This window comes from Anas acuta, chromosome 2 (assembly GCF_963932015.1).
Source record: "Anas acuta chromosome 2, bAnaAcu1.1, whole genome shotgun sequence".
Taxonomy (NCBI): Eukaryota; Metazoa; Chordata; class Aves; order Anseriformes; family Anatidae; genus Anas; species Anas acuta.
Genome location: NC_088980.1, coordinates 10,629,136 through 10,644,735, shown reverse-complemented (window position 1 = coordinate 10,644,735; position 15,600 = coordinate 10,629,136). Strand labels below are relative to the sequence as shown.

Below are 15,600 nucleotides of genomic sequence, written 5' to 3'. Positions count from 1 at the left end.
GGGAAATATCTGATAATTTTTCTTTTTGTCCAAAAACGCTGATTCTTTGAAAACAAAACATGACAAAAGTCTTACTCCGGAAAACCTTCTGACAGAATGTATATAAGTTCCAAAAATTCTTTGCTAGTTCTGGGACATGGGGACTGCCTTATACCCAAGATATGAGTTTCTGTCATTCAACAAAAGGAGTAATGATGACAGTTCCCAAGACTGTTTCTACACAGAACGTTAACACTAATTTGTTAATTGGTTTCCCAGGCTACTCAGCTTCAGCAGCCTAATGAATCATTTGCTCAAAGAATCAAACACTGGGATTTGGTGTCTGGCATCCCTTGTGTCCTCAGCTGCTGGGGGAGTCCAGCTGGTGGACAGTCTGCCTGATAGCTCCTCTACACAGGGACTGCCGTTGGGTTTACTGCTGTACGTGAAGTATCTGAAGAGCCTTGACACACAGAAAATTCAGAGTGACTGCATTTAATGACTGCTTTCTTAGCCATTCATCGCAAAGTTCAAGAAATAACTTCTAAAGAAAGAGGTAGTAAGGATTTTCCAAAACCTTGAAATAATAAGACATCAGATTCCTGTGACAGGGAAAAAAATGGAGAAATTGTTTTGAGATTGCTATTTTGGAAAGCCCTATAGATCTTAAGAAAGTGCTAAGAGCATCCCCAGTCAGCATGTGTCAGCAACCAGGAGCCCAAAGGGGAACCCTGGACACCGGTCTCAGGAACTGAGGGGATGCAACGTGCAATTCTTCATTTCCAAGAGGTTTGATCTAAGAGTCTGCCCTGGAGTCTGAGAGTTAGCGGCATACCCGGGTTCTCCTCCGACCCAGCTGTTTAGGAGTAGGTGCAATCTGACATATCAGTTCATCTGTCTCGTACAGAACAAAGTCAATCTGAAGGGGTACAATTTTCTGCTATAATGAAAATATTTTCATTACTTGATCTTACGCCATCCTAGAAGAAGTTTTTATTTCTACATTAATATGTCCCTCTGCTCTCAGCATGCGGGTCATAACACTGCTCATTACAGTTTGTAGTGTTTCTTTTTAATGATATCGCAGAGGTTATAATCAGATCTTTGTTCTTAAAATATGAAGGGAATTTTCTCAAATACATTAAAAAAATATGAAAATTCTCTTCAGGTTTGTCCCAGGAGTGTCTTTGTCTTTTCTTATAGCTGATTATTTTGGGTGGCATAAGACTATTTAGAAGTCTTATGTTGCCTACTCAGTCCCTTTCAATATACACCACTGAAATTACAGCACATGTGAGACAGCAGAAAGATAAATCTAATTTATTCTCATTCTCAGCTAAAAGCCAGCGCATGAACTCTGCTTTTTCTGTGACAATAGACAGGGATTAACACGATTCTCACTTCATTATATATTGCAAATGCCTTGTGAGGCAAAAGCAAGATCTACACCCAGTACAAACCGCCCGGCAATCTTACAAAGTTGCCTTAAAACATTGTGCCTCGAAAAAAAAACAGCTAGGTGGCACGAAAGGTTTTGCTGATCTGCCCAGGGGTCTCTTGTCCGACCCCACCCCACCGTGTAGGCTTGTGTGTGCGTGTCTCCTCCGGGGGCACCGCGCCCGATCGCCTCGGTGCTTTGACAGGCAGCAGGGACCCCAAAATCCCAAAGCTGGCACCGGTGCCCCGGCACACCGTCGGGACGGGCACCCGGGAGCCTCAAAAAGAAGCCTGAGAGGGCTTCTCGGGCTCCTGGAGGCTGGCAGCGAGGGCCGAGCGCTGCCCACAGCCCCACGGCGGCGACCTGAGGGGCGGCGGGGGCGACCCGCACCTCATGGGGGGGAGCGGGAGCGGCGGCGAGGGGGAGGAGGAGAAAAGGCAGCGGCGGAGAGGGGCTGAGGAGAGAAGCGGGAGGGAAGCGAGCCGGGGCGTAGAGGAGGAGCTGAGAAGAGACGGGCAGGGACTCGGCGGGGCCGGGAGCTGACGGCCGCCGGAGCGGGCGGCGGCGGGGGCAGGTGCGGGAGCTGCCTTCAGCCGCAGGGCGGCGGCCGCCCGCGGGGCGGGGGGCTCGGCTCGGCGCCCCCGGGCAGCGGCGGCCCCCGGGCCCTATGGTGCCGCGGCGGGACCCGGCTCCTGCTCGCCGCCTTCCGAGGGGGCAAGCGGAGCCCAACGGCGCTTGGCTGGCATGAGGAACCTGCCGATCCTCCTCCTCCTCCTCCTCTGCTGGAGCCTGGGGCCGGTAAGTCACCCTGCGGCGGGAGGGCAACGCTCGCCCCTCGCTCCGCACCTCCAGCCCCGTCTGCCCCGCTCCTGTCCCGGAGCCGCCCGTGGCGGTTCCCTCGCAGCTTCCCCCCGTCCCCCCGAGGGGGGCTCCGAGGCAGCCGTAGCAGGTGCGAGAGACCTCGGCTGGGCAAACTGTCTCCGGGCGGGAGATACGCGACTTGTCCCGCTGTAACTGCAGAACGGCGAGCGTCCCCCACTTCTCAACAGGGATTTGGGGCTCCTCAGCCCCGCCGGCACCCCGGCAGGTGGCGGTGCCGGGGGGACCCCGCGCCCCCGGCCGCTCCTCAGGGGCCGGGACGGCTCCGCCCCGGCCGAGCGGGGCTGAGGGGAGCGGGCGGCGGCGGCTGGGGCTTGTTCCCGGGGGTTGGGGCTTGTTCCTGGTTATTGGGGCTTGTTCCCGGTGGCTGTGGGTTGTTCACGGTTTTTTTTTGTTACTTCGGCTGTCCCTGAAAACTGTTTCACTGAGAGTTTCCACAGACACCGCAGAGCATTGCCGTGGTACGGTCTGGAGGGTCATTAGCAATTGTAATACGTGCACGGATAATTCCTCTGTGATAGTAACATAAAAAAAGCATTCAGAATATTAAAATAGTTTCTTTTAAGGTATCTTCCTTCCACATCTGTATATTTTTAAGTGTTTCTTCAGTTGTAAGAAACTTCAGTTTCTTTCAGTCTTTAAAAGTACAATGTCTCCAAAAACATGACCTCAAACAATAAAAATCTACCCTCTGAATCTAACCGCTTTGTTACTGTAAATTTAAAATCTGAGACCATTTCCAACAAGAGTTGGGAAAACATGCTGAAGGTAAATGTAAACTACTTGTCAAACGAAATGTTTTTGCCGACCAATTGCTATTCTGGGTGCCTTAAAGGTTTTTCATCCACTAAGAATGCTGAGAGACTCTTCAGCTGGATTTCCAAGTCCCTGTGTACCTTTATAGTGCACACTACAGTGCACACAGGTCAGTAATCACTACTTACAAAGAATAACCTACACTTGGTAAAGCAGAAGGAAAGACAGAGACGCGTATCTGGCCGGCCCTGAAGGGTGGTGAGTGCCCTCAAAATTCACTTTGGGGTTCTTGATGTGTTTTGGGACACCATCAGTGCCACACAGTCTTGAGCCCTAAATCTTTTTAGCTGAAGAAAACTGGGCTGTGTATTGGAACAAAGTATGTTACAGTTTGGCATGCATCCCGTGTCTGAAAAGTAATGTTGCATTACCTTAGGGTACTACCAAATTTATGTTCTTGAAGTAATCTTCAATATTAGATCACCAGTAGTGGGAAAGTTGTGGTTCTTTTCTAAGTACTTATTTTGTAAATTTCATTCAGGGCAGTAGCTGCTTTGATTTACTCCTCATTTATTTAACATTGCCATTAACTGGAATCCACCCTTCCAACACCCATTAATTCTCATACTTTTTGATGAGTAAGAGGTCTACAGTCAGCTAGTGAATGCTTGCAATTGACAAAATAACATTTTTTTAAATTATTATTTTATTTATTTATTTATTTATTTTACAAAATCTGTTATGTGGAAGGAAAATGCAGTAAAAGTCATTATGTTTACATTTATTCTAAGTAGGAGCTATCTGTAAAGCACATAATACATAACAATATGCTGTTATTTTCAGTTTAACTCTGAACTTTCTATGGTAACAGCTAGGAATCCTAATTTAAGTTAAGGATTTGTAAAAATTCCTTTAAAAAAATACCTGTCCAGCTTATAATTTAAATGGTCAAAATACGGGAAATGGAAGTAAGGTTCTGTTTTCATAGATGATGAAATGACAAATTCTGAGGAGAAGAGACAGATTTTTGGAGTTTCTGTAGCATCTTCTGCTGTTATCTTACGGTTAAGCTATGTTGTGCTTATGGTTATCATGGTGTATTTTTAAAAGCTGTGCAACTGGCTTGCCCACAGGGAGCCTGTGGAGTAACCTGGCTGTCAGTCCTAACTCCGAATTCCAGGTTCCCAATCACAGCTTCGTTAAGTATTGCAATTTTGAAAAATAGTGTCTGATGAACCAGAGACTACTAGCAGATCCTGCTATTAAATGTCTCCCCGAAAAAATAAGAGACGTCACCCTTTTCTTTGTAACTTAAAGTGTGAGAATGACTGAAGAATAGCATATTAATGTTTTATTTCATTATGATCTCTGTGAATCCCACTGATATCAGCACAGCTTCCTAGTGTCTTGTTTCTCTCCCCATCTATATCCCTGTCTCTTCCCGTGGACATAAGTAAATGGGGGCAGGGCCGTAAGTGAGTAAAGGCAATATTGTGTTCATTTAAATTTTTTATTTTTTTTTTCTCCTGTGTAGGACTTGCTTGAATCAAATAATCATGTTCTGAGGCCTTCATGATATAAAATATACATGGTGGAAAAGGGATGAAAATCAAAATTTACCACGTCAAAGATAATGCAGTTTGATTTGTTTTTATGTTCTGTGTTTACTTTGTTGCTTCAGTTTAACTCATTGTTTTGTTGGAGGAAGAAAGTATTGGCAAATGCACTACAAAGTTAAATATTTTCTTGTAAATGACAGTTAGCCTTAGAATGCTGCAGGCAGGAATTAGTGTATGCTCTAGTGCATTATTTTAACCTTTTGTTTTGAAAAGTCAGTGCGTGAGAAGCTAAAATGGGCACCGTTTGTGTGCATAAAATGTTGAGCACATACTTAGGCAAAAATAGTATCAGTTTAACTTGTGGATTTTGTTATTGGTAGTTGGATTCTTTATAAAGCATTTTAATTCATGTCTCAAGACTCTGGCCCATTTGTTAATTTGACACAGGTGAATGGTGTCCATCCAGAATGCAGATTTCATTTGGAGATTCACAAGGAGGAAACAAGGTGCATGGAACTTCTAAAGAATGCCAAACCAGTGGACTACAAAGGTAAGAAAAGATGAGCTGTAACGTCGAGACAACTGAGTACTGAGGTTTTTTTCCCTTTACCTTCTTTGCTAGCTCAATTGCAGTTGTCATATTTCTTTGTATTGTGCTTATAATTTCTATGTATTTTAAAATGCATTAAAAAAAAAAAAGCTTTAAAAAGCTTTTTGCCTTAAAATTACAGCCACAGCAAACATGTGGTGAGAGGTGTGCTGGGCTAGGCATGCTAGATGGGAGAAAATTCGCACTGATGTTTTAGGGTGTTGCTGCTACTATTTTTCACAGACAGAGAAGCTGCAGGGTGGTGATGATAGGGCCAGCAGAAAGAGCAAGTCTGAGAAAAGTTGAAAGCCTTGGATCCAAGTGTCTCATTCCAAGTGTCTTACTGGTTGAAAGTAAAATACTTGTGGCAGGAATGATCTCTGAGCAATGTTTTAGACATGAGATCAGATTCACCTGCATAAGGCCACAGTCATGCAAAGGAAAAATTGGACACTAGTGTTACATTCAGAAAATTAATTTACTCTGTTACGGTAGCATTTTTATCTTCTGTCTAGATAGAAAGAAATATACAGGTGCAGATACAGCTGACAGGAATTTGACAGAGGAAAAAAAAAGAGAGAGAAGAGGAGAATGTATGTATATATGTATTATTATTTTTTTTAATTTTATTTTAAATTTTCCTAGATTTCCCTGCTACAGTTTCATGTGAGTACAATATAATCTTGTCAAAAACAAACAAATGGAAAAGTATGACAGTTTTCTTTTAAGCTGGTGCTGTGGATAAAGCCATTTGTTCAGCAAGAAAAATGTGAAGGTGACAGATAAATCCAGCTAGAAAATGAAAAGCAAATCTGTAACATTAGTGTATGTAGGATGCCAGGAACTTGGTTAAGTTGGTCTTTTTAGGAAAGTTAGAATCTGTATTTATTACATTTGTGTATTAGTGGTTTTTGTTTGTTTGTTTGTTTGTTTTTTGTTTTTGTTTTAACTGCCAAAGGTACTAATGTTTTGTAATTAGTTATATTTTGTAAGCCATATGCCAGAATTTGTGAGCAGACAGCAGTCTCTATGTCCCTCCCAGTGAAAAGGTAAAAGTGCTTCTTGGAGTGCTTCATTTGTATATGTTACTTGCCCAACACTCCTCTGGTAACATGCAGAATATTGAAGGAAAGGTGGATTCTCAGTGAGATGTACAAAAAATGGAACGAAAATTTAGACCTAAGGGCACATTTTGGGATTCAGAAGAAAATATTGATTCTTGCAGAGTAATGTCACATCTGAAACTAATCATTAACTTTCTGTTGTCAAATGCTTTTCAAGTGGTTGGAAGGATTTCACTTCAAATTAGTTGAAATTTCTCATTGCTGTCCTGCATTTTGCTGTTGTAGTGCTGTTACATATCATCTCAGAATAACTTGGTTCCTTGCAAGACCGCAACTCTTGCAGTGCAGTATTTTTTCCTTGGCTGAATTAAGTGATATGTAGTATATTTGCTTTTCCATAATCTATCCATTTTGAATAGTCTCTGAAGATGATTGTGATACATCAAGGACCTGCCATCTGCAGTGCCCTTTGAGCATAAACAAAAGTCCCAAATCATAATCCCTTCTCCACCTCTTTTCTTGATTTGAATTTGTAAATCCCTCAGTGCACATTCTAATACCAATCTGTATGCAATGATTAAAAGGATCATCATCAGTTTGTATTTTACTATCATTTCTCATTTTGATTAATCCAGATCAGTAATTAGAAAGATGATAATAAGTGATTCTCTTCCAAGCAAATTCTTAATGGAATAATTTATTTACATTTAGATTTTTTTATTTATATGAGTGATAAGAGAGATGTCTGTCACATAGATAATACCAGTGTGAAGCCATATGGAGAAATAATTACTAGCCTAGCTTAATGAATTAAATTATGAATTAGTAAATTCACTATTAGCTATTACCAGGCTTTGAAAGTGAAGTTTTCTTCAAGATGTGTTTTTGTGATTCAGATGCTGGGCTGCTCTAAGGATATCTTTGTCATGCATGCCAGTTTTATTTTGGGTTTCCTTGGTGAAGAGGTTTTCTGGCAATATTTCCTTCAAAGCCTCTTCTCACTGGAAGAGTGGGGTTTCCTGAAGACAAAATGCTGTGTAAGAACTTTATAACCTGGAAGCAGACAGTGTCTTTGATGCTGTTGATTTAGCCGTGCAGGTAGAGATAAAAGAGCAGTGGAAGAATTTATGAATTTAACTGAATGCATGACTGAAACAAACGGAATATTCCATTTTGTAGGAGACTGTAATAAAGCCTGTATGGTAATAAACTTTATGTTTAATGTTACAGGAGAATTTATCCTATGCTTCATGTTATAGATACCTTTACCAACAACCTGTCCAGAAGAGCCTGTGTTAAAAATATTTTTACTAAAATATTAATGTGTCCTTATTTTCCAAATAAAATCTCTGAATTCATACTAAGATATAAGGAGTATTTTGAACAGAGACATGCAGATTTTCACAGCGATACTCTGGCTGCTAATAAAGAAGAGTTACTAATGAAAATTGGCAAGCTGGAACTAGTCCAAGCTCTAGCTGCACACCTAAAACTTGTATTGCTCTTGAAACATAATTCATTACAATAAATCCACAAAACCCACTTCACTTTTTCCTGAACAGGAAAGACAGTTATACAACCCTTGTCACACTTTTCTGACTTCAGTATATGATACCTGCCTGACAAAAGTTACAGTGAAATCCAAGATCCTGTCTAGAATTTGGAAATGCAGGTTTACTGGAGATGTTATCAAAATCAGTGGGAATTTTTCCATTAACTTCTTGAGAACCCATGAAGCCTTCACATCTCTGTGTAACATGCTCCAGAATTTGACTGTCATGCACAGTTAATGAGTTTTGGATGGTCCGAAGTTCATAGGACAGGAAGTTTGTCCCTTTGGCCTAAATAGCAACTACATGTGGAATACTGTATGTGTACTAATACTTCGCATCTCTGTGCTAGGAATACATAAAGGAAAGATTTAATGATGACTGTGGGTTGTTGTTTTTTGTGTTTTTTTTTGACACCATAAAACAATGTTATAGTCATCATGAGCTGCTTTATAAAGTGCTGAAGAGTTACTTCACTGCATAATTTCCGTAGTGTGCCTAAAATGATTGGTGATGAAGTCCATGGAGGACCTGCTTGCTTCATGGTTTAATAAAGCAATAGTGGGTTTTGCAAGGAAACACTGCATAAATACTGTGTAAAAATCCTCTGAACAATGTTAAGGATGTATTAAAAGCACATGACTTTCTCATTTGCACCCTTTGGGGGAATTTCAGGCATTAGCCTTACTTCCATAGTGGAGAGTATTACACTCCATTTAAGGAAAAAGACACTCTCCAAGGATCCATGGCAGTGCCTTCGTTTGTGTAGTGATCGTGATCTTAGCAAATCTAGTTGTTTATTTTATGTAGACAGCATTAGCTTCCATCCACATTTGTTTTCTCCTTCTATAATTTGACATGAAAGGTATGGATGCACCTGAGCTTGAAGCCTAAGAGGCCTCTGGGTGTTGCTGTCCTGCTTTTGAAGGGCAGAATAATTCCATTCTAAGTTGCCCATAACTTATGGGCTTTGAGGTTCATATGAGAAAACACTATTTCATATTTTACATTCTACCCATGACTTATGTTCTCACACACACACACACAAAAAGATCCCAATACAAATGATTACAAATGCACAAAAATACTCTGTCAGTTTCTGTCTTTGCTCAGTATTTATAATTTTACCTTTATAGAACAATTGATTAATTTCTGTTCACCTTTAAATGAAAACTGAAATCTTATAATCAACAATGTTGAAACTCAGTTATTAGGCTTTATGAAAGAGTTTTACAATAAAAAGTTATAAAATGATTTCAGTATGAACAAATGAAGTCAATTAAAAAAAAAATAAAACATTTTGGCTTGAGTGGCTACACAGTTAAATAAATCTTTTCATTTCTTGCTTTCCAAAATATTTTTTGTGAGACCCATATGCCAGACAATGTATTTATTTTTACATATGACATCTTAACTTTGGGGAAAGGATGTAGATGGAAAGAAAAATGTCTTTGGAAAGAATTTCATAAACCTTTCAAAGAGCAGCTTCTTAATGCCCCTAGTAATGGGACATTAAAATGGACAGGACTACCAAAATGATATGTTCACTTATTCATAAATTTAAAGCAAGAGGAAGCAATGTTACTGTATAATCTAATCTCCTGAATTACACTGCCAGAATTTCCCTCAGTGATTGCAGCACCAAATTTCTCTGAAGGCTGTTCACAATGATGGGATTCAAATATTGGTTAAAAATTAGTTTGTCTAACAAATCTCTGCTGTTAAGGTTATTTCTACAGTTAGGTGCCTATCGTGTATTCCAAACCCACACATATACACACATACATATGTCTGAAGGACTAACTGTGAGTGTAAGTATAGCAGCCTGAAGATCACTTTCTCCTCCACATCAGCAAATGAGAGATGTACACAAAGCTGGATGAGGTCTTTCTTCTGCTGCATGAAAAGGAACCTCCTCAAGGTTCCCTCTTTCTTAATCCTCCCAATCTCATCAAGGTCTTTAATCAGTTAATGTTTTTTTTTTGCAGCTGTTCTCTCTGTAAGATGAGTCAATAGTTTAGACTGCAGCACTGCTTAGAGTTATCTGAGGTGGCATTAAAAGTGGAGTTTAAAGATAGGGGGACCAAGGAACTTCCTTTCACACAGCACCAGTAAGCTCTTGTCAGGACAACTTTTATGAGCTGTGTTGCTGCTTTTCTAGCTGTGGAAAAGGCATGCTGCTAAATTTTGGTTCATGCCTTTTTTTTTTTTTTCTTTTTTAAATATTTAAGAAGCTGAGGGGACTGTTTTCAATGTTTGGTTATTTGTGGCTTCCTTTAATCAGAGTGTTAATGAAACCATATAAAACACTGTCAACATGTGGGCTTTGGTGTAAGATCTTAATTATCTGAGAGCAGAAGACGGAGTGAGCTGGCTAGTCTTTTAAGGAGCTGGGCCACAGGTGAGAAAGCACCTTGAATGAAATGAGGTATGGGAAGTGTAGTTGCCTATGGAAAACTAATCAACGTGAAAAAAATGGTGAAGACCAAGAAAATGTCCTGGTCAGCCTCATTTCAAATCTCACATCATGAAGCTACTAAGAGTGATATTCTACAATTTTGAAGGTCTAAAATTTCTATGCCTCCAAAAGGTTATTAAAGAAATTAATCAGTGTATATTAACAAACAGCATTTGGAACCCTGAAGAAATTACTTATATAACCATAAAATAAGTTATTATAGCTTTTGGAAGATTCTGAAAGAAACACCAGACACACATTGTTTTGAATTCAAGTCTTGATAGAGACAGCTTTGACCATGACAGTCTACTCTCCATGACATCCAAAGTTTAAATGCCATGAAGAAACAGTCCTGAATGCACTAAAAAAATGCCAACTAATAAAGAAAATAGCACATGAGAAGTAATCCACAGAAATGTATAGTAACAGCACCTTACACAGACTTTTAATTTTTTGTGAATTCTGTAAGAAAAGGGGACTGATATTTAATGATATTTTCTTAAGAATGGACAGCATGTCTGAATTGGGGCAAGACAAAGGAGAACATAGCTCTTACAGTTTTGCCTATACATGTGAGTATTTTTTTAGTATAGGACAATATTCATACAAAAACACATGCTGTTGTCTCCAAGAAACATTTTAAGTAATTAGACAGCAAGATTTACTTGGTAGAAAATTTGAATGGAAATGTATTTTCTTTTTCAGAGCTTTTTTTTTTTTTTTTTAAAAAAAAACGTTTAGCTCAAAATTTCTGTATTTCATTACAGTATGAATTACAATATGTAAATTACCTTAAAACTAAAATTGACTTACATACTTTTGATATTCTGGTGGGAAACTGTTCTTCAGAAAGGAGCTATTGTATTTCTGAAATTTCTTAATTTAGTGAAACCCAGTAATCCCCCAGAAGCCCCAGTAGCAACATTTTTGCCATTCCTAGTAATAGGACTGGCTTTTAAAAATCTATAAACAGAAAACATTTTAGTTGGATATGAAATAAAGCCTATTGTATTTTTCATTTTGTTTGACTAGTTAAATCTGGTGTATACTGTATAACATCCATAAATTCTACTTGGTGTGTGTGAGTCATTTTAGTTGGTCAATAATTAAAAAATGTTTATATTCATGTTTCCTCAGTGTTTGTGCCTGATCAGAGGCTGTATACACTCTGCATGGTTTCACAACAGTGCTATAGTTCAGCATAGGCATTATGGGGCTACTTCTGGACAGTTTTGCAGCTCCTGTCCTCATGTACACAGGAGCACAGGCCACCAGCTCCTGGGGCCTGTCCCACCCACAGCCAGGGAGCAGAGCAGGCTGGGGCCATTGGGCACCTCCTTGGGGCATCAGCCGTTGGGTGAGGGTCAGGTTCAAGCCTTTTACAGAGAATCAGGGTTGGACACAGCCACAGGATGGCTGGGCAGGACCATAGGGGTGGATCAGAGCCCAGGCTAAGGCAGGCACAGGCATTGGTGAGGAAGCTGAAGACAGACCATAGCGCAGCTGAAGGTGAGCCCAGAACTGAGGTTAGATGGGAAGGGGGAGCAGGGCAGTCCCCAGGTGATGCTGGTCAGGGACATTAAGGCCTATTGGAGTGTTCAGGGTCTGGACAAACAGATGCAAATAACTTCAGCAAAGTAGCTCGGAGCAGTGGTACTTTTGTACCTTGTCTTATTATTACCACTTTAAGCAGTTCTGCTGTGTTTTCTTTGCCCAATTTGCTAACTCATTTTTTCTTGAGCTCCTCCTTTTCCTTTCTTTCTTATGTGAAATTGCAGAAAAAACGTCTGTAGTTTCTATATATTCATAATGTTTCAGTCTTGCAGTTTCTATATGTTCATAAATTCTCATGCAGCCTAAATTACATGCTGCAGTGTTCAGACCTACAGTCTAGAAAAGATTGCCCGTAAGAGGTGAGTTTGCTTTTGCTTTGTCAAGTTAAGTACAAAAATCAAAATGTTTCCTGTTTGCAAAATAAACCATAGACTACCTGACAACTTCCTGGCAGATTTTCTTTCATTTTGTTTCATGTATCACGCACGCTTAGTTTAAAAAAATGGTAAACTTCTCCTTGAATTGGCATTTTTTAAATACAAATGCAAAGTGCCACCTAGTGGTCAATATATGGGTAAGGTGCGTATATAAACAAAATTTTCCAGTATAAACCCTCTGTTACGTATTTTTACAAGTGAAGAAGCAGACATAGGTGAGCAAACTTGTAGCTCACAGACTGGATGTCAGCAGGATGATGAATGTGGTGGCGATACATAAGCTGAAAAAGAAAAGAGAAACAAAATGATGCTTATAGTCTGTTATATTTCCTTTCGCTATGAATTATCTGCAAATACATCACAAGCACTAAAGACCAAACATTCAAATAAGTAAGTAATCTCTTTTCAACTAACTAAGAATATCATCTGGAGGAACAGGGGCGAGCATCAGTGTAGCCAAGCTTATGAGCGAGTCATTGAACAAAGATTTTCTGGGAAGATGGATTGTTTGCTTGGATAGAGTGACTCACCAGGGAAGTAACTGATGGACATGAAGAGGATGAAAAGAGTTTATGTGTAGGGTGCAGAAGAGTTCTTCTAGGCGTCACAGAAATAGGGATGAAGAACCCTTTTTTTACCCTTTTTTTTTCTTTTTCCTTTGCTAGCCTTATTAATAGGTAAAGTAGGAGGTAAAGAGAATGGCAGTAGAGATACTCAGAAAAGTTAGGGAGCCATGGTAGAGCAGCAAGCTGAGTTGATTTTTCTATGTGTAAATATCAAGGTGAAAGTACAAAAACATTCAAGGCTTGAGAATTTATTACAGCTGTATACAAACACAGAGACTAAATCCATGAATGAGCATAATTATTATTTTTTTTAAATGAACGTAAATATAATTTTGGATACTTAGAATAAAATAAACATTTTTGGTTAAATGTGTTAAATATAGAAAATTGCAGGGACTATATGAAATAAACATTGGAACATTTTACTTTTTGACATTTTCTAATAAGCTTTTAAAAATATTACAGCAATTATTGATAGAATACTTATTATAACTAAGGCATAATACCTTACTTAAAGATATTCATTTAAATGTTTTGTATAAGAATTACTTAATATCCTTTGAAGGCAGTAGGAATCAGGTTTATGTATGTGGGAGATAGGTGAAACTTCCAGAGAATGAGCGTACCGAATGATTTTCTGAAATGTCGAAGTGATGAATAACAGTCCAGAAATCCTAACACTGACTGAATAAATGTCTTGACAGAGTAGTACAGAGTGAGTATAGAAAGCAATCAATCAAGCTAGATATTCTATGTACAGAGACACATTAAACCTAGACCTTATCTCGCCTTCATTTTCCAACAGTATAGATATTTGCAGCACTCTAGGGAGCTCTACAGCCACTGGGGAAAACCAGTCAATTGTAGGGAGCGATCAATCTGGCCTATTTTCATGTGTCTCAGAACAGGGTGAATTGTGTTTTGTCACCTTCTGACAATATTTTATGTTTTTGTGTTAACTGTAAAAGGAGACCATGGTGGCTAAAGAGCAGTATCTGCTTGAAGTCTTGTGAATCCCACCTAGGTCTCCAGGTGTGACACATCTTGAATTTCCAAGATCAGTGGGAAACTAATTGCTATTTTCAATTGTGCATGGTTAAGCTTATGCTATACAGTAGATGGATGTTGTTGGGGTGGAAGAGACAAACTCATGCAAGTGTATGAACTTGTTAATCGTATCCCACCTCTGCAGAACAGGTACATTTTGCTAAGAGAAGAAAATGATATATGACTGCAATCTTGTCAAAACTATGTAGTAATAGGAGGGGGAAATGAGGAAAAGTGTAAGCTGAGAGACCATAAAAGTGCATATTGTTTAACAGTTGTACTTTCAGCAGTCTCTGTCAGCACAGAGTTCAGTAACACCAGAATTTCAGCTTTCATCCATAGACCAGTTTTCAGAAACACACTGTAGTCATTCAGTAAATATAAATGCCTCCAGGACATTTCAGCAGTTTTCTCGGATTTCCTGTACAATAATAAATAAGCCAGTAAATATGCATAAATCGAGACCTAATGTTCTTGGAATTCTGATGACAGCCACTCAGGTTTCACTTTCATGATTGCTGATGAATTTGAATGTAGGGTGGGTTTTTTTGTTGTTGTTGTTGTTGTTTTTTTTTTCAGAAATACATCTTTTGTGTTATTTCATCTATTTGATTTAAGGAGTATGAAAATGTCATTCTTTTCTCTGGGGTATATACCTGTAAAGTCCTAGGATACTGGGGAAAAAACGGGGTAAAAAGTATCTTCCCTGGAAATTTTTTGTGACTTGTAATGTTTTGAACATCAAAAACTTGTATATCATTTTATTTCCTTCAAGGTAGCTTCAAGATCTGTTGCAAATTGTATTGATGATTTTGGTTGGAATAGGACTTGGACTTCCATATTTCTATATGATATTTTATGTAAGTGAGCTTGAATAAGAATTGGGGTGCAAGGCAGATACTAATGGAGCTCTGAAGTCCACATTGTTCAGCTGCCTTTTTAGCAAAGCCTTAATCCAGTCCATATAGTCGCATGGCATCAATTTGTAAAGGCTTCTGAACAGTTTGCAGGTTGCTGTATCAAATTCACCATCTTACAGAGTATGTGGTAAATAGAAGAGAAAATTTGTGAAAGTCATCAGCTTTTATGGCCGGCATGAACACTTCATGACTCATCTCAGCTCTCACTTGTTACTGAAAATGGGGATGAACTAAAAAGGTCTGAAGTCGCACAAGATGCTAATTATTCTTGTGTACTCCAGGATTTGTTTATGCTGGCTCAAGCAGTGCATCCATCCAAGCCAAACGAGTTTCATTTTGCCACTATAGTTCTGAGTGCTGGCAGACGAAGAAAATAGTTTCTTTGTCTTTCTGATTACTTCTGTGTGATGTTGTCGACATTATTTCTGGCTTAAAATCAATTGGAAAGGAAGCATGACCTGAATTGGCTAGGGTTAGCATTCTTTTACTTTGCATAAGCCCTGGTGTTACATCATAGAGAGTATGACTTAATTTTAAACTCAGAAAGCACCTAAGCATGTTTAAGTCCCATTGACTTCAAAGGGTATCAAGATGACTTGCTCAGATTTAAAGTTCATATTTTAAATTACATACAGACGGCCAAGTCAGCATGGCCTCAGAGCCATGTGTTAGTGTATTACTAACACTAAAAAAAAAAAAAAAAAAAAAAAGGCTACAAGTGCCAGAGGGAGTTTAAGGTAAACAGATAAAACACAGGATAGATAAAACTCATGAGCCAATTCTTAATGAAATGTGTGAATGAAC

The 15,600-nt window shown here is 39.3% G+C and overlaps 1 protein-coding gene across 1 annotated transcript in view; it reads left to right on the top strand.

Annotated features, from left to right (window-relative positions):
- The first annotated feature begins 1,873 nt into the window (after nt 1-1,873).
- Nucleotides 1,874-15,600, top strand: part of VIPR2 (vasoactive intestinal peptide receptor 2) — a 64,632-nt gene continuing 50,905 nt past the window's right edge. The window contains exons 1-2 of the mRNA XM_068673465.1: nt 1,874-2,215; nt 5,059-5,161. Of these exons, the coding sequence (XP_068529566.1) occupies nt 2,162-2,215; nt 5,059-5,161 (157 nt within the window). The 5' untranslated portion in view covers nt 1,874-2,161. The remainder of the gene's footprint in view (nt 2,216-5,058; nt 5,162-15,600) is intronic.